We start from the raw sequence: 19212 nt of genomic DNA on the forward strand, positions 1-19212 counted from the left end.
GAGAGAGAGAGAGAGAGAAAGAAAGAAACATTGATCAGCTGCCTCCCATACATGGCTCAATCAGGAATAAAACCTGCAACCCAGGTACATGTCCTGACTGAGAATCAAACCCAAAACCCTTTGATGTATGGAATGACGCTCCAAGCAACTGAGCCATCCTGCCGGGGCTAGGTTACTCTTAAAGACAGACAGCAGATTGCTGGTTGCCAGGGGCAGAGCGGTGAGGGGGGGGGGGGGGGGGACCAGCAGTGATTACTCACTCAGTCAGTACAGGGTTTCAGGGTTTCCACTAGGGGCGATGAAAATGTTCTGGAGGCCCAGATTGTACGTGGGAACTCCCTGACCTCAAGCAGCTCCACTCCTCTGCCTGAGAACCATGCAGGTGACACCCACGCACAGTGAGGTCACCGCCCTTGGACACAGGTGACTCAGCGAGAGGGCAGATAGCAGAACCCAGGATATTGGCCAAACTGACCTGGTTCATTCCCCCTGGCCAGGATATCCCAGCCAGGGAGGCCCGGAGCTGAGGGGCTGTCCTAGGCCTAGCGAGAAAACTGTCTGTTATTGTCACTTCTCTGTTCCCAGTCTTGTGCTGACAGCTCAGGAAGAGTCAGCTCTGGAGCCAGCACTCGGGAGGCTCCCAGTCCGGAGAGTATGGAGTTGGACATAGACACTCCCAACCTCCAGTGTCCGGACTGAGCCAGAGAAAGCAGACGGGAGCCAGGAAAGCCCAGAGGAGAAAGCCAGAGAAGAGGAGGCCTCCTAGGAAGGAACGGGTTTTGAAGAGCACCTAGGACGCCACCAGACCAAATAAAAGGCTTGTGAGTATTTCACATCCTGGCAGACTTCACTAGTGGGACTGCGAAGTGACGTAAGCAAATGAAAACGCTTGTTAACTTTTTTTTATTTTTGTTCTTTGTTATCATTAGCTTGTTAGTTTTTTACCTACTTGAATACTTCACTAGTGGGGAGGAAAACTGGTGATATCTGACAAAATTAGATACGCATTTATTCACCTAGAGCAGTGGTTCTCAACCTTCCTAATGCCACGACCCTTTAATACAGTTCCTCCTGTTGTGGTGACCCCCAGCCATAAAATTATTTTTGTTGCTACTTCATAACTGTAACTTTGCTACTGTTAGGAATCATAATGTAAATATCTGATATGCAGGATGTATTTTCATTGTTACAAATTAACTTAATTAAAGCATAGTGATTAATCACAAAAACAATATGTCATTATATATGTGTTTTCCAATGGTCTTAGGCGACCCCTGTGAAAGGGTCGTTCGACCCCTAAAGGGGTCGCGACCCACAGGTTGAGAACCGCTGACCTAGAGGGAAAAACTCAATGATTCTCTTGCAAAAATAAGATGGATGAACAAGGCTTTTCATAGGAACATTATTTCAAACTAGTGGCCCGATGCACAAAATTCATGCAAGAGGCTTGGCCCTTGCAGCCACAGTGGCTTGCCTCAGCCCTTGCAGCCCCAGCTTCATCAGGAAGGTTGTTCGGCTGTCCGGTCTAATTAGCAAATTACACTTTTATTATTATAAATGTCAATAGACTGGAAATAGCCTGTATGTCTATCAATAAGGGATGGTCGAATAAACTATGGCACAGCCACACGATGGAGTACTATGCAGCTGTAAAAAGGAATAAGAAAGATCTCTATATACTGGATACAGTGTTAAGTAGAAAAAGAGCAAAATATTTTCATATATATATATATACTAGAGGCCTAGTGCACAAAATTCATGCATGGGTAGGGTCCCTAGGGCTGGCCGGTGATCAGGGCCAATCTGTGGGGCAACCAGTGGAGCGATCAGGGCTCCCGCTCACACCTGCCTTGGCCTGGCACCACCCACTCACAAATCGCCCCATCAGTCACCCCACAGACAGCGACCAGTGGGGCGATCAGGGGCCCCCCCACTCGCACCTGCCTTGGCCTGGCACCACCCACTTGCCGCCATAGGTCGCCATCTTTCACACCCGCCTTGGCCTAGTGCCACCCGCTAACCTGCTCCACCATCCCACCGTGGTCTCACTCTTGTAGGGGCCCATCAGGGCTGGCAGCACCTCCACTGCCGCCTGCTGCCAGTGATGCCCTCCCATGTTCCATGCCGCCCCTGGTGGTCAACGTATGTCTAATTCCAGGTTGGTCGAACTCCCGCCTGTGGGGACAATTTGCATATTAGCCTTTTATTATACAGGATATATATTTTAAATCCTCACCAGAGGATATTTTTTCCATTGATTCTCCAAAGAGAGTGGAAGAGAGAGAGACAGAAACATCTATGTGAGAGAGAAACATCAATTGGTTGCTGCCCACACTCCCCAACCAGAGCCGGGGATCAAACCCATGACCCTTCAGTCTGCAGGCCAACACTCTAACCACTGAGTAAAACCTGCCAGGGTTAGCTAGACCATGAAATATTATAAATGGTGACCTGAAGAAGAAGCAAAGAACACGATGGAAGGTACAGGAATAGAAGCTAGATGTGTCTCTATATACTTTGTAAATTTGACTTTGAAACTATGTAAATATCTTATGTAATTCTAAAAATCCTATATAATAAAAGCCTAATATGCTAAGTGTCCAGTCAACCAGCCAGCCGTTCAACCAATCAAAGCGTAATATGCTAATAATATGCTAAGACCTCTCAACCGCTCACTATGACATGCACTGGCCACCAGGGGGCATACGCTCCAACCAGTAGGTTAGCTTGCTGCTGTGGTCCAGACAGATGAGCCAGATGGGCTGGCTAAGCAAGATGGGCTGGACACACCCTGGAGCCCTCCCGCAGTCCCTCCCCGGCTGGCCAACCTCCCGCATCTCTCCCCATCCCCGATGGTGCACCAGTGGGGTCCCTCAGCCTGGCCTGCGCCCTCTCCCAACCTGGGACCCCTCGGGGGATGTCGGAGAGCTGGTTTCAGCCCGATCCCACGGGGGAGCGCCACTCAGCCAGAAGCTGGGCTCATGGCTGGCGAGCACAACAGTGGTGGCAGGAGCCTCTCCTGCCTCCATGGCAGCACTAAGGATGTCCGACTGCTGGCTTAGGCCCGCTCCCCTGCAACATCCCCTAAAGGCTCCCAGACTGCAAGAGGGTGCAGGTCAGGCTGAGGCATCCCCCCCTACAAGTGCACAAATTTTGTGCACGGGGCCTCTAGTAATATATTTTTAAAATAATCCCCTCAGTTCACACCCACTAGGATGGCTATTATAGAAAATAAAATAATAAGCGTTGGTGAGAATGTGGAAAAATTGAAACCCTTGTGCACTGCTGGTGGGAATGTAAAATGGTGCAGCTGCTGTGGAAAACAGTATGGAGGTTCCCCCCAAAAATAAATATGCAATTACCATATTACCCATCAATTCCACTTCTAGATGGGTCCTAGAAATCGAAGGCTTCAGTTTAATAGCATATCTATAGAAAGAAACTATTTCAAGTGATACTATAGCACAGTAATTTGATGGCACATCCCCTGTGAGATATACCCAGAGAATAAAAAGAACCAGAAAAAAAGTCTTAAACTGTTTTTTCAATAATCACATTGTTTAAACTAAGTACTATTGGTATGTTATCCTGATATTTGATCTGTGTGTATTGTGGAATAAAGGAAATGTTGGTGTCATTGAGTATTTGGTATTTCAGTGTGGGGAAAAGAAAATTCAGGTATAAGATTGATCAGGTAAGGTAAAAGTCATTTAACTCGAATATGAATCGGAAGTATCAGCATAAATTCATGATGTACTTTATTTTTTAAAAAATGAGGGCTTCCTACTTCTGTCCAATGAAAAGCCCTAGAGCCCTAGCTAGTTTGGCTCAGTGGATAGAGTGTCAGCCTGGGGACTGCAGGGTCCGGGTTTGATTCCAGTCAAGGGCACATGCCCAGGTTGCGGGCTCGAACCCCAGTAGGAGGCGTGCAGGAGGCAGCCAATCAATGATTCTCATCATGATGTTTCTATCCCTCTCTCCCTCTCCTTTCCTCTCTGAAATCAATAAAAACATTTTTTTTAAAAAAAGCCCTAGAAACAACAACTAACCCAGTAGCCACTAGCGCCCCTAGCACCTTGATTGTGATCTCTAAGTACCACTCTCCAATCAAAGTAACAAGAGCTCCGGGGAGAAATGGCTGATCCCAGGCCCGAGGCAAGAAACATACAAGATGTTCCTGGAGCCTTTAGTTACATCATAAAGTAAGAGAGCTGCCTCAGAGTCCTGTCAAAAGAACACAGGAGTCAAAGCGGAGAGGATCCCTCTGGCCAAAGGAAGGAATAATGATTTGATTATCAGTACAGATAAGAACTGCCAGGTATTGACCATTTCAGTAACTCCATGGGTACGTAACGTAAGAAATCAGGCGAGCCCCCAAACTCGGGGGTCCTGGTAGAACACAAAGCATACTCGGGAGCCAGGCAGCCAGGCCAACACCTTTACTTCCGCACGTCGTCTGGGAGCACACGCACACCAAGCGGGTGGTCTGCTCGGCTTTTTATCCTGACACACGGGGCCTGTCCCGCACTCTTGATTGGAGCTCAGGCGCACAGTCTTTCGGGATTGGCTAATTCAAAGGGAGGGGTTGTCCTTCGCCATTTCAAGGTGGTGGCCCCCAGAGGAGCTGCCAGTCATGGGGCCAACATGGTGGCAGTGTAAACTGTTCTTTGACGGAAAAGATGACTTGTGTATTCTCACAATAAGCAGATAGAAAAGGAATCTCATTCTTTACCTTTGGAGGATGTTAGGGAGCCCAGTAGTTATTTTGAAAACTAGGGGAGAACAAGAATCAAGCCTTTATCTTGCCTTTCCCATGTGAATTGTACCACTGGGTAACCAATTGGTAAAGAAGAGGACGGCTCTCTTTCCACGGGTATTCCAGCTAACAAATGAAGAAAAGGTAATATCATTTTTTAAAATTTTTTTATTGATTTCAGAGAGGAAGGGGGAGGGGGAGAGAGGTAGAAACATCAGTGATGATAGAGAATCATTGATGGGCTTCCTCCTGCACACCCCGCACTGGAGACTGAGCCCACAACCTGGGCATGGGTCCAGATGGGGAATCGAACCCTTACCTCCTGGTTCACAGGCCGACGCTCAACCACTGAGCCACACCTGCCAGGCAAATATCATTTTAACATCATTCAGTTGTAGCTTCTAATGAATTAATAGATCTAGGCAATGAACATCAATGTGAGATAACCTTGCAGAAGAGAACCAGGGGGTGGAGGTTATAGAAGAAATAAGGCGGCTCGCCTGGCCAGTGTGGCTCAGTGGTTGAGCATCAATCCAGGTACCAAGAGGTCACTGGTTCGATCCCCAGTCAGGTTACATGCCTGGGTTGCGGGCTTGAGCTCCAGCAGGGACATGCAGGAGGCAGACAATCAATGCTTCCATCTCTCTCTCCCTCACCCTTCCTCTCTAAAATAAATTTAAAAAAATAATATGGCTCATGAGTTGACACATGTCAACTGGATGATAGATATACATGGAGGTTCATTATACAATATTTTGAATATGTTTGAAATTTTCTACCCTATATAATAAAAGCCTAAGCGACCATTATGGCAGAATGACCAGAATAACTGGTTGCTATGATGTGCACTGACCACCAGGGGCTCAGAGCAGGAGCTGCCCCCTGGTGGTCCGTGTGCTCCCATGGGGGGAGCGCTGCTCAGCCAGAAGCGAGGCTCATGGCTGGTGAGCGAAGCAGCGGTGGTGCCAGGAGCTCTCCTGCCTCCGCAGTAGCACTAAGGAGCAGCGAGCCGAGCAGTAAGGAGCAGCGAGCAGGCGGGCGGTAAGGAGCAAGGGGTCCCGGGCTGTGAGAGGGCGCAGGCCAGGCTGAGGGACCACCCCCCTTCCAGTGCACAAATTTCATGCACCAGGCCTCCAGTTTAGAATAAAATGTTGAAAGCCCTTTGCCTTGTGTCATTCTATTGAAACAGGTTATCATACCTAGAAGCCTATAGGTGCTGGGTAAATATTTCCCAGGGAGTACCAGCATCTGGTCCCATTTACCCCACACTGATTCTTGGCCTCTAGCAGACCGCCGAGGGCTGAGCTTATGATTTCACTAGAATATCCAGTGTTCTCAGTTACAAAACTCCCTCCTTGCCTGTTCCAGGACCAGGTGTCTGAGAGATTAAATCTCACCTCTACTCTCCCAGAAACACACCCCTTAGTCAACTTCTGCCTACCGGGGACTGGAATAGCCCCAGCTAAAGGCTGTAGGGTTGATTACTCGCCACCACAATTTGCTTTTCCTTTTAGCAAATTGAGTTCAACCAATTCTGGAACTGGCCTTCCCTGGCTTCAGTGATTTGGCTGGAGTTCCAGACTGGCTTAAGGCCCAGCCCTAAGGCCCAGCTGGCTGCCGAGGGGCCAGAGCCAGCAGGAAAGCCTGGGGTTGGACAAATGCCCCAGCTGCAGAAATAATACGTTACCAGAATGTGGGAATCTGGTCATAACAGACTGTGGGCTGGACCTCTGCTGGGGAGTCTGGGCAGGTGGGTAGAGAGGCAGAAGTGACTCCTTACCCTAGCATACCGCCAAATGCTTTCCACATGCTAGATTGTCCTAGATCGTTTAACTCTCACAGTAACGCGATGAGGGTGGTACTATTGTCCTGTTTTAGAGATGGGCAAAATGAAGGCTAGAGATTAAGCTACTTGGTCCAGCTAGTAAGCAACAGACTGAGAATTTGAATATGGGTGAGGGGCTGAGCATAAGTCAGCAAACTTTACTAAAAGTCCATATAAACATAATTGTACAACAATCCTATATAATAAGAGAGAAACAGGCAAATTAACTGTCCCTCCGCCACAAAGATGGCTGCACCCACAGCTGAGGCTGAGTTCCCATAACAAGCCTTAAGGAGCAATCAGCAGGGACCTGAGGCCGCGACCCTCCCCCCCACCCCCCCACCCCCATGGGGCTTGATAGGGGACCTCAGGCTGCACCTTCCACCCGGCAGGGCTTGATGGGGGACCTCAGGCTGCGCCTCCTGTCCTGGTGCCAGGCCAGGGGACCTCGGGCCGTGCCCCCTGCCCTGGTGCCAGGCCAGGGGACCTAAGGCCGTGCCCCTACCCTGATGGGGTTTAACAGGAAACCTCAAGGTGCACCCCCCCACCCCAGTGCTGGGCCAGGGGATCTCAGGCTGCATTCCCCACCCTGGCACCAGGCCAGAGGACCTGAGGCTGTGCCCCCATCCCCACCCCAGCACCAGGCCGGGGGACCTGATACTGCGGCCCCCACCCAGCAGGGCTTGACAGGGGACCTCCAGGTGCACCCCCCACCTCGGTGCTGGGCCGGGGACCTCAGGCTGTGCCCTCTGCCCTGGTGCCAGGCCGGGAGACCTCAGGCCATGCCCACTGCCCTGGCACTGGGCCAAGGGACCTGAGGCTGTGTCCCCCACCCCGGCGCCAGACCAGGGGACCTGAGGCCACACCCCCACACCCAGTGGGACTTGACAGGGGACCTCAAGGTGCGCCCTCCACCCTGGTGCTGGGCCAGGGGACCTCAGGCCACGCCCCCCACCCAGCAGGGCTTGACAAGGGTGGGACTGGCCAGGCCTGGATCTAGCCCAATGAGTGGGGGTCGGCTGGGTCTGGGTCTCGCGCAATTTTGAGGCACACGTGCGTGGGTGGGGACTTGACTCTGATTCCCGTGGCACACCCCAGACTCTGACAGGAGGAAGATTTTCATATACATTTTACTAATTTTCTTTCATCTCTGACACTTCTATTATAGAGAAAGGGCAAATAGCAATATTAAAATATTTCCTCTAATTAATTCCCTTTTAATGTGCATGAATTTCAGGCACCGGGCCACAAATTTGTATATAAAGCTTGATTAAACCTATGTTAAAAAAATATTTTAAGGACCACATAAATCCAAACCAAATGAAGTTACTATCTGTACCCCCCACATTCACAATAGCCAAGACATGGAAACAACCTAAGTGTCCACCAATGGACATATGTGTATGATTCAGTCATAAGATAAAAGAAAATCCTACCATTTGTGACAGCATGAATGGACGTTGCGGGCATTATGCTAAGTGAAGTAAGTCAGACAGAAAAAAATGAATACTATATGATCTCATTTACATGTGGAATCTAAAAAAAAAATTCAACTCATAGAAACAAAGAGTAGAATGGTGATTTCCAGGGGCTGGGAGATGCTGGTCAAACAGTACAAACTTCTAGTTATAAGATAAATAAGTTCTGAAAATCTAATGTACAGCTTGGTGACTGTAGTTAACAATACTTTATTATATGCTTAAAAGTTGCTAAGAAAGTAGGTCTTGAAAGTTCTCACCACACACACACACACCAAAGGAAAGTATGTGAGGCAAAAAATGTGTTAACTAATCATATTGTGTTAAACATTTTGCAATATGTACATATATCAAAACAACTCATTGTGTACCTTAACCTTACACAATGTTATATGTCAACTAGTGGCCCAGTGCATGATTCATGCACATTGAAAGGAAATGAATTGGAAGAAATATTTTAATATCGCTATTCGCCCTTTCTCTATAATAGAAGTGTCAACCAAATTCACGATTGACAATGACAGATGGAATTGACACCAGCGAAAGCTTTATATGTATCACGCATGCACAAGTCAACTTAGCCTTTTATATATAGAGAACAAACTTGCTTAATTAGACCTTTCTGATTTAGCTAAACTTTTTCCAGCCCAGTAAAGCACCCCAATTTCTCTTTCAGGTAATTGTCAGCCACACAGCAGTAAATATCAACACAAGGCAGATTATTATTGTAGATCATGCAGGGAGAACAAAGGGTGAAATATTTAACTGCAGCAGTGTTTGACTATATTCTGTGCAGTGAGAAAACCTGAAGTCATTTTCAAGGCCCACCATTTCTTACTTCTTTTCAGTCGTGTCAAGTTTCTAAGCTTCTAAATGGCCATTTTCCGGCTAATGAAAAGAAAATAGGATTCCACCGAGTCTCCCATCTGCCTACTCCAGGACTACTGTGAGGATCAAATGAGATGAGGCACAGGAAAAATGCTTCACAGACATTTGGTTACAGTGTAAAATGTTTCCACCTGGCTATAAAGCAAGTCATGTTCCTGGGCTGAAGAAACCGCAAGGAAGCTCATGGTTGCTAGGGAGAGGAAGCCAGACGTTGCTACGTGACATCATTACCAGGGTGGAGGGAAGGACACTTAGCATATTAGCCTTTTATATATATAGATGATCTTATCTAATAAATCAGGAATATGCAAATTGACCACCTCACCATAATGGTCAAGATGACTGCACCCACAGCTGAGGCAGGGATGCCATAACACAAGATGGCTGCGCCCACAGTGGAGGCCGAGTTCCCATAATGACCCTTAACAAGCAATCAGCAGGGACCTGAGGTTGTGTGGCGCTGGGCTGGGGCAGGGGACCTCAGGCTGCAACCCACACACTAGTGCCAGGCCGTGGGACCTGAGGCCTCACTCCCCACCTGGCAGGGCTTGACAGGGGACCTCAGGGAGCACCTCCTACCCCAGTGCTGGGCCAAGTGACTTGAGGATGCCCCCCCCCCCCTTACACAGCAGGGCTTGATGAGGGTGGGGCTGGCTGGGTCTGGATCTAGCCCAATGGGGTCAGGCTGGCCAGGTCTGGGTCTCGTGCGATTTCAAGGCGCACATGGGTGGACGGGGACTTGACTCTGATTCCCATGGCGCACCCCAGACTCTGACAGGAGGAAGATTTTCATATACATTTACTAATTTTCTTTCATCTCTGACACTTCTATTATAGAGAAAGGGCAAATAGCAATATTAAAATATGTCCTCTAATTAATTCCCTTTTAATGTGCATGAATTTCATGCACTGGGTCACTAGTATGTCAACAAGCTGGAGGAAAGGGAGCAGTCACACAGTAAATATTTTCAGCTTTGCAGACCAGACAGTCTCTGTCAAAACAACTGAATTCTGCTGTTATGGCATGAAAACAGTCATGCACAATATATAAACAAATAGGAAACGATGTATTACAATAAACTTCCATTTTACACAAATGAATATTCCATACAATGGGATATTATTCAGCCATAAAAAGGATCGATTCATGATAAAAAGCACTAATTCATACTCTAATGTGAATGAACCTCAAAACCATTATGCTCAGTGAAATTAAAAAAAAAAAAAAGTTACATAGTGCATTATTCTGTTTATATGAAACGTCCAGAACAGGCAAGTCCCTAGAGTCAGAAAGCAGACCAGTGATTGCCCAGGCTGGTGAATAATGGAGAGGGGCTGATTAGCAGGTACAGGGCTTTATTTCATGATAATAAAAATGTTTTAGAACTAGGTAGAGGTGGCGGTTACACAACATTGTGACTGTACTACATGCCACAGAAGTGTGCACTCTAAAACGGTTCATTTTATGTGAGGTGACTTTCACTGAGGGACAAAAAACTGTTCACAAAACAGACAGCGGGTCCATGGGCTGTAGTTTGCTTACTCCTGCTGTACGATGTCTCTTAACGAAACCCAGAGCTGAATAAAAACACAAGCATATAAAATCTTAGCTCGAAGCCCTGCACACAACAATTATTATTACTATTATTAGGGTCTTCATCATTATTATATCACTGCTACTAAAGTGAGTATTAACTCTGACCTTAGCCCCAAGCCCAGTCCTGCCCCAAGTTTCTTTTCCTCCGATCTCTGGCCCTGATCCCAGGTTTACATCAGATCCAGGGCGCAGGGCTCTGTGCCAATGTTATTCCATTAGGGCTGTCCCCTGGCCCTGAACAGTGACTATTCTCGCGAGACCCCTAGGCTGCCCGAAGCCTGGAGGGGCCTTTGACCTACCGTGGCAGATGGGCCTCAAGAAGTGGGAGAAAAGTAGGGGTGAGGGTGATTCATCCTTGGAACCCCAGCCTTTCTGCTTCCTCCTAGGCCCAGCCTAGACCAGGTGCCTTGGAGTGTGGGTGCGTGCATACTTGTGTATGCGTGCATGTGTGTTTCACAGCCCAACCCCAAACTAACCCCACATCCGCAATCAAGCCTTTCATGTACTCAGCAATCCCTCCCTGCCACCCACTTGGTCCCCGACCTGTGCTGGCCACTTCCGGGCACCCCAAGAGGACTCAGCATCTCCTATTCTCAGGGAGATGGCACTGGACAGAGAAACTCCCAGGCCTGTATGAACAGGTCTGGGATAAAGGGGGGAACGTCAGGTGAGGGAGCCAGGATGGGAGCCAAGGGTAATCAGAGAGGCTTCCTGGAGAAAGGGTCTTACCCTGGGACAGTGGTCGGCAAACTGTGGCTCATGAGCCACATGCGGCTCTTTGGCCCCTTGAGTATGGTTCTTCCACAAAATACCGACTTCTGCGCATGGGTCACGAAGTTTCAATTGCGCTGTCCATGCATGCCTACACGTGGTATTTTGTGGAAGAGCCACACTCAAGGGGCCAAAGAGCCGCATGTGGCTCGCGAGCCGCAGTTTGCCGACCGCTGCCCTAGGAGGTCACAAATCCCGGGCTGATCCCAAGGGAAATGTGGGCCAGCCATGGCATTTCCCTGGCTCAAACTCAACCCACCCCCGCCACTAACTCCAAGCTTTAAAAGGGAATCGGGCCCTAACCGGTTTGGCTCAGTGAATAGAGCGTCGGCCTGCGGACTGAAAGGTCCCAGGTTTGATTCCGGTCAAGGGCATGTACCTTGGTTGCGGGCAAATCCCCAGTAGGAGGTGTGCAGGAGGCAGCTGATAGATGTTTCTCTCTCATCGATTCTAACTCTCTATCCCTCTCCCTTCCTCTCTGTAAAAAATCAATAAAATATATTTTTAAAAAGATAAAATAAAATAAAAGGGAATCGGGGTGGCCTCTCTGGCTGGCCCAGGAATTCCTGGCTGAAGTTGTTCTGTAAACACTTCCCCAGGGTGAAGGGTCATAATGACATTACGTTGACCTTGACCCAACCACAGGATAGTGAAAACATGCACTGGACTTGGAGCCCTTCCCAGTTTCTAGCTTTGTGACCTTGGACATCATACTTAACCTCTCTGAGCTTACTCTCCTGCTGGGTAAAATGGGCATAAGGTGGTTAAATAAAACCGCAAGGTCCCCCACAGCTGCAATCAGTGGGAGAATCAGAGGGACAAACCCGGGATCCATAGCGCTGAATCAAAGTCCTTCCCAGACCAGGTGGACATCAGGTGGGGTCTCATGTGACAGCCACCCCCACAGCATCTCAGGGCTACCCCCCCCCCACCCCGCCCCGGTCTACGCAGGGCCACTGGGATTAGGGTGAAGCAAGTGAGACACAGAGACAGGATCAAAATTCCTGATTTTTCCTCCCACCTCTGGCTCCAGCAGTCTCTGCACAGCACTGTTTCCGATCCTGACTTTATCTAGCATGTTGATAAACACTTACCTAAAATGTTTGTTCAGCGTGGACTTTTTGCATTCACTTCAGTCTACTAAAATATTGTATGAAAATAGTACTTATCTTGACGACTGAGATTTTCGACACCGCCTTACGTTTTGTATCTGAGGAGGATACCTCACTCTCCTCATTCCAGTCCCTGCCCCAGATGGACACACAGACCACTTCCTGCCCTCGGTTCTACCAGGCAGAGGCCCGTCCCAAAATCCTCAGAGGAGATTTCCTCAGATTCCCCTGGGGAGTGGCCCCCATTCACTCCCTCCCCTAGGACCTTCCTCCCGAGCTCCCACGGTGTACCCCGCTTTGTAGGGTGATGCTGAGTCCCCAGAAGGATGACACTGGATATCTGAGCAGGCCCCACCCCGGGGAACTCCAATCCAGGCTCAGCCTGGGCATTCCCAGGCTAGTTTCGAGGTGGGAGGCCTACGGTGAAGCAATTTACACAGCAGCAGCCCCAGTCACATTGAGCCCATCCCACCTGCAGCACAAATAAAGGGGAGGCAGTGTCACTTCAGCAGGACTCAGACACACCTGCTGAGAAGAGGGACCCCTCACTGTCAGCCCAGGTGAGCCAAGAAACCAGCTCCTCGGACAAAGCCAGGGTCCAGAAGGCCCAGGCCAAACCCCTGCTTCCAGCTGCATCTAGTGGCTGGGGATCTGGAGCTGGAACTGGATGAGAGAAGACATCTCCTAGTCCCCTGGGCTCACAGTGGCCTTGGCAAAAATACTCCCCAGCCCCTGTACCCATTCTCTGCCTGAGCCTGAAGTGCTGGCAGCAAAGACAGGAGGCAGTGCCAACTTCAGGTGTGTCCTTCTCTCCCCTCCCCCAGCACAGCCAGTCCTACCAGTTGGGCTGGCACCTGAGAGCCCCCTGTGGTGGCCGGCAGCAGCTGCAGCTGCGGAATGATCAGGAAAGGAAGGGGTAGGGCTTGCTGGATGGGGCAGTTTGTTGGAGTCTGAACTACCCGGCCTCCAGATGCCTCCTGGCTTACTGAGCCTTGATCTCCCCCTGGGAGGGAAAGGATAGGATGGGGGAGCCCCTGATGTCCTTGACTCGGGGCACTGTCCCCACGCTCCCCCTGCCTCCCGCCCACAGCTCTGCAAGAGGCAACCATGTCATTCACCTCTGGACTTTGACAGTGGCCAAAGGCACCACTCAGTTCTCCATGCCTGTCTCTTTCTAGCTCCGCTGAGGTCTCTGCTGAGGTCAACCGGATATGCCCCCCGGAAGCTGGAACCCCACAACGGTAGTCCAGGGTATCCTCTGGATCCTGCTTGGCTTGTTGCTATGTCCGGAACCAGGGACAGGTAGGTCAGAAGGCAGAGGCCTGCGGCAAGGACAATCAATTCTGCAGAAGTGTACTGCTATCCCCTCTGTGTCCAGCCCTGTACAGGGTAAGACTGGAATCCTCAGGAGACCCCAGTCCTGAGGAACCTCCAGGCTGGGGACACAGATTCTCCCAGCCCTACAGGGTCAAGGCAGGGGTTGGGGAAAATATTGGGACCAGAAGAACAAAAATCAGGAAGGCTTCCCAGAGGAGGGGACACAGATTTAGGACAGGAAGGAGACTTTTACTTGGGGAGAAGCAAGAATGGGCATTTTAGGCAGTGAGAAGAACAGAGGGATTATAGTGTGGACTGTCTGGAGAAGAATCAGAATTCCTGGGTTAAAAGTCCTGCTTCTGCCACTTCCTGTCTGTGTGACCTTGGGCAGGTCATTTAAGCCCTCGGGGCTCATGGAGTCATTGTGAAGATTAAATGTGTTGTTATGTGCGTTACCTAGAATGGCGCCTAGCACAAAATAAATGTTTGATAAATGTTAGCTGTTATTCAACAACCCACCCCAGCCCTGAGCCTAGTACTTTTAGGTTCCAGGTTCAGCTGCTGACATGTCCCTCACAAGGCCCATCCTCTCCTCCCCTGAGCATCCTCCAGACACCTCACCCTATAAAATTCCCCAAAGTCCAACCCAAAACACGAAAACTGTCCGTCTTTCCCTCAAACTACCTGGGGACTCTGCCCACTATTGGCCATCACACGGCCATCACTTAGCTTTAGCAATCTCTATTGCTCACCTCCATACTGTTTCCCCTTCTCTGCTCTAGCCTCCTGAACATTCATTCTCCACAGGCAGCCCAAGGAGCAATCTTAGAAGGCCAACCTGGCTGCATCTTGCTCCTGCTCATGAACCTGCCATGGCTCCCCAGTGCTCACAGATTGTCTAAGCTCCTTAACCTGTTGTCTGTGCCTCCGTTTCATCATTTACATGAGGATGGTGTTGGGGCATCACAGGGTAGTCAGAGGGGAGGAGGGAGAAAGAGAGAGAGGGAGAGAGAGGGCATTGAGAAGATGTGGAAGGCGCAGAGGGGGGCTCAGGAACAGGGGGTGCTGGGCCACGGGGTTAATGCCATCCCTCCTTCTACAGCATCCCTGCCCCTCCTCATGGACTCTGTCATCCAGGCGGTGGCTGAGCTGGAGCAGAAAGTGCCGGTCACGGAGGCCAACCACACTGTCTCTGTGTGGCACCTGTCAGCCTGGGACTCTGATCCCCACGACCCCCTCCATCACTTCCTGCTAAAGGAACAAAGTCTCAAAGTCACCAAGTTGGATCCTTCTGCACTGAGCCCAGAGCTGCAAGGCCTGATGGAGGAGGTGGCCCGACATCATGTGCGGGGTGGGCGGGAATACGGGGTGGTACTGGCCCCCGATGGCTCCACGGTGGCTGTGGAGCCTCTTCTGGCAGGGCTGGAAGCAGGGCTGCAGGGCCACAGGGTCATAGACTTGCCCTTGGGCAGCACAGACACCCCTCTGGGTGCCGGAGACACCTTTCCAGATGTGGGAGCTGAGGTTTCTGATGCAAGGGCCACCTCCCCAGGACTCAGGGATGTCTCTCCAGATGTCAGCTCTATGTCTCCAAATGTTAGAACCACAGATCTCAATGTAGGAGCCATCTTTAAAGATGACAGAGTCCCCTCTCCAGTTGACCAAACCTCCTCGCCAGATGCCAAAGCAAAGTCTCCGACCACTGTGGACAGCCTCCTGGTGGTCACCTTGGCCAGAGACCTGGGCCTGGCCTTCCTCCAGAACCCCCAAACCCAGAGCCACCCAGGCCTGGGAGCTGAGGGCTGCTGGGACCAGAACTCTGTCCCCAGGAACTTCACACTCCTGGACCCTGAGGCGTCACCGGTTACCACAGCCTTCCTCAACGGTGCTCTGGATGGGGCCCTCCTCGGGGACTACCTGAGTCGGGCCCCTGAGCCCCGGCCACCCCTCCACCACCTCCTGAGCCAGTACTATGGAGCTGGGGTGGCCGGAGATCCGGGACTTCGCAGCAACTTCCGACGGCAGAACGGAGCTGCTCTGACTTCAGCCCCTGCCCTGACCCAGCAGGTGTGGGGCGCCCTCATCCTGCTACAGAGGCTGGAGCCAGCACACCCTCAGCTGCAGGGCTTGAGCCAAGAAGAGCTGGCGCAGGCGGCCACCCGTGCTGCCAAGGAGTTCACTGAGGCCTTCCTGGGTGAGAAGGGCCCCCAACCCCTGTGACCCTCCCTCTCTGAGACAGACACTCTCAGTCCCATGAGGTCAGGGGGATCCAGGACTAGGGGTTCCAGAGGGAGCAATAGGGCTCTGGCTGGGGAGCCAGGGCAGCTGTACAGGTGAGAAAAGGCTAGATTCGGGTCTTGAAGGATCAATAGGAGTTTGTCTGACACCCCCCCCCCCCACACACACACACAAACACACACACTCCAAAAAGAAGTGAGAAAGAAGGCATTGCCGGAGATGGGCTCAGCACATGCAAAGGCACGGAGATTGCAATGGAAGTTTTCAGTCTATGCAGCTAGGTGAGCTGCTTCACTTCTCTGAACCCCGCTTTCTTCCGTGAAGCAGGGTAAATCTTCTACCTCTTGGATTTGCTGGATGGTTTGAGAAAGATGAAGCATGTAAAGCAAGTAGCACACAACTAGAGCATAATAAATGCGGGCCAACGTTCCTCTTTTCTCGGTGTGGCTCTCAGTGTGGCTGTCTCTCCTAGGGCTCAGAGCAGGGCCAGCTGCTGAGAGTGTTGTAAAGATCCTGGGTTGAAAAGATCCTTGGAGTCTGAACTACAATTCTTGGGGTTTATCCCGAAGCGGGTGGGAGGCATAGCCAATATTCCAATAGAACTGAGATGCTATTGGATTCGTGGTTAGATCCCAAAGGAGGTTGGGGAAATGGCCCCTAGGTGCGCTCTAATGGAGGTACAGGCGGCAGAAAGAGGAACGGTGGCTCACCCCAGCCCTGGACGCCCTTCTCCGCAGGGTGCCCGGCCATCCACCCCCGCTGCCGCTGGAGTGCGGCTCCGTACCGGGGCCGCCCGACGCCGCTACGGCTGCCGCTCGGGTCCTTGTACGTGCATCACACCTACCAGCCCGCGCTTCCCTGCACCACCTTGGCGCGCTGCGCGGCCAACATGCGCTCCATGCAGCGCTTTCACCAGGACACGCGCGGCTGGGACGACCTCGGCTACAGGTAGGCCGGGTCTGGGAGGGTTGAAGCCGGTTACTCGGCGCAGAGCCTGGGTGGGCGGAGCCTAACGCGGGGGGGCGGGTTGGACCAGAGCAAACCTGGAGAAACGGAAGAGCGGGGCGGGTGGAGCCAAGGTGGAGAGGGGCGGGGCCTAGACGAGGGCGGGGCCTTTGCAGTGGGACCAACTATGGGACCCTTGGGTCCGGGGTAAGATAGGGGGAGGAGGCGGCACCTGGGAGAGGGGCAGGACCAGTGACAAGGGCTGAGGCTGGGACAGGGGCGGAATAGTGATGGGGTTGAGCCTAAGACAGAAAGCGCTGTGAATTGAGAAAGGGGCGTGGCCAATGGCCGAGTAACGGGAGGTTTTCTGCAGTGACATTTGGTGGAGGAGTGGGACGTTGCGGGGCCAGGCATAGGGCGACCAGGCAGGACTTGGCATAGATATGGGACAGGGCAACCCTGACGCCGCGCGGTGCCTGCCCCCCTCTCCGCAGTTTCGTGGTGGGCTCAGACGGCTACGTGTACGAGGGCCGAGGCTGGCACCGGGTAGGCGCGCACACTCTAGGCCACAATACCCGCGGCTTCGGCGTGGCCTTCGTGGGCAACTACACCGCGGAGCTGCCTGCCGAGGCCGCGCTGCGCACGGTGCGCGACACGCTTCCCAGGTGCGCGGTGCGCGCTGGCTTCCTGCGGCCGGACTACACGCTGCTCGGCCACCGCCAGGTCGTGCGTACCGAGTGCCCTGGCGACGCGCTCTTCCACCAGCTGCGCAGCTGGCCGCACTTCGACGTGGTGAGTCTGTGACGTCCGACGTCCGCATGACCTGGGCCTGCCCCCCATATGACACAAGCTCAGCCCCTGACCCTTGCCTGTCTGCCCAACCTCAGCAGGCCCCTCTCTTTCCTGTAACCCCTACACTCACACAGCTTCAGCCAGGCCCCTGGTCTCCCTTGCAGCCCTTCTATTCGGGCAATCTAGTCCCAGCTTTTAAGTTGTTCTGCTCACAACATTTGCTGTCCCCTGTCCTCTGCTTGCACAACCTTAGCCTAGCCCTGACCCAGCCAGCTTGTTGTTTGCCCAGCCTCCAATACGTCTGTGCTCATAACCAGGGCATGGGCCCTGATTCCTGCAGCAGCCCCTCTGCCCACACAACCGCATCACCTGTACCCGAGTCACATCGCTGCTGCCTGCACAACCTCATCCCAGCCCACCTACCCTTGGCCTCACACCAGCCCCCTAACCCAAAAGACCTTTGTATACCCAACAGTAACCTAAGTGGTGTCCCTCTACCAAAAACCGCTTTGCCTGCCCATCTCTGTCCAGCTCCTGTGTGTTGCAGTCTTCTGCCCAGACAACCTCAGCCCTAAGGATGCTTGCTCCGCCCCAGCCTCCCTGACCTTTGATGCTGCAGCCATCTAGGCCCAAACAGCACAACCTTGGCCCCAGCCCCTTGATCAACACACGCCTCTACTCACACACCTGCACAGTCTCCTGCCACCTGCACACTCCCATTCTATTTCATGAAGCTGGCCTGCCGTCCGTGTGTACCCATCCCCTCACTTTGTCCTCTTCCTCAGGCTCCCACCAGGAGCAGAGGAGACCCAGCCTCACCCCACCCCCAAGCCTCACAGTCTCTTGCCTTTTCTAGAATGTAAAGCCCAGGACTGCCAAGAGCGCCTCCAGGAGATCCAAGAGGAAGCCGCCTCTAGTGACCATGCCGGCCACAGACCTGCAATAAAGAGACTGTGTGAAGAAAGCCTGTGTGTATGCATCATCCGTGTTTGCCCAGAATCAGACCCTGAGATAAAAGTTCCAGTGCAAGTAGCATGGGAGGCGATCCCAGGACAGATCACTGGGGAACAAGGAAGAGAGGTGGGGAAAGGAAGCCCAGAAAGGGTGCTTTGCCAACAAGTTGGCACGGGGGCACATGGAGCTCAGTCCACTAGGGACTTCTGGAGGACAGCATCGGATACGTATCTCAAAGTTTTCCCACCCAAGAAGTGAGAGGACTGTTGATCCTCCAACTCCCACAGTCATTGGCTGAGGGCTTCTCTCAGGGAAGTGCTACTTCTCTGGCACTTTGGGGCTGCTCCTTGCGTTGCATGGGCTCCATCTGTCAGAGAAAGTCCTCCAGCAAAAATTGCAGGGAGTTGGGAGTGGAGCCAGTATGCAATGAGGTGGTAAACACTCAGGGATGCAGCAGAACTCAGGGAGACTCCGTGTGTGTGTGTGTGTGTGTGTGTGTGTGTGTGTGTGTGTGTGTGTGTGGTGAGTAGCCTGACACA

At 51.8% G+C, this 19212-nt stretch overlaps 1 protein-coding gene across 3 annotated transcripts; it reads left to right on the plus strand.

The window, feature by feature from the left end:
* The first annotated feature begins 515 nt into the window (after window positions 1–515).
* On the plus strand, window positions 516–18701 carry PGLYRP2 (peptidoglycan recognition protein 2). Of its 3 annotated transcripts, none has more exons than XM_059696430.1 (6): window positions 516–821; window positions 13606–13729; window positions 14847–15938; window positions 16720–16930; window positions 17422–17719; window positions 18576–18697. In XM_059696430.1, the coding sequence occupies exons 2-6, from the start codon at window positions 13639–13641 to the stop codon at window positions 18663–18665; spliced, it is 1782 nt and encodes a 593-aa protein (XP_059552413.1). In that variant the 5' UTR covers window positions 516–821; window positions 13606–13638; the 3' UTR covers window positions 18666–18697. The 3 variants fall into 3 exon arrangements, with proteins under 3 accessions (XP_059552413.1, XP_059552414.1, XP_059552415.1); XM_059696431.1 differs by lacking the exon at window positions 516–821 and adding an exon at window positions 853–871; XM_059696432.1 differs by lacking the exon at window positions 516–821 and having other exon boundaries at window positions 13412–13729; window positions 17422–17727; window positions 18585–18701.
* Window positions 18702–19212: the final 511 nt, after the last annotated feature.

This window comes from Myotis daubentonii, chromosome 5 (genome assembly GCF_963259705.1).
Source record: "Myotis daubentonii chromosome 5, mMyoDau2.1, whole genome shotgun sequence".
NCBI classification, from domain to species: Eukaryota; Metazoa; Chordata; class Mammalia; order Chiroptera; family Vespertilionidae; genus Myotis; species Myotis daubentonii.

Excerpts from the sequence above, each read along its gene's own strand:
- PGLYRP2 (XM_059696430.1), top strand. The coding sequence starts at position 13,639 with ATGCCCCCCGGAAGCTGGAACCCCACAACGGTAGTCCAGGGTATCCTC. Across the intron at positions 16,931-17,421 it reads TGGGACGACCTCGGCTACAG|TTTCGTGGTGGGCTCAGACG; the intron begins GTAGGCCGGGTC and ends CCCTCTCCGCAG. Across the intron at positions 17,720-18,575 it reads GCTGGCCGCACTTCGACGTG|AATGTAAAGCCCAGGACTGC; the intron begins GTGAGTCTGTGA and ends TGCCTTTTCTAG.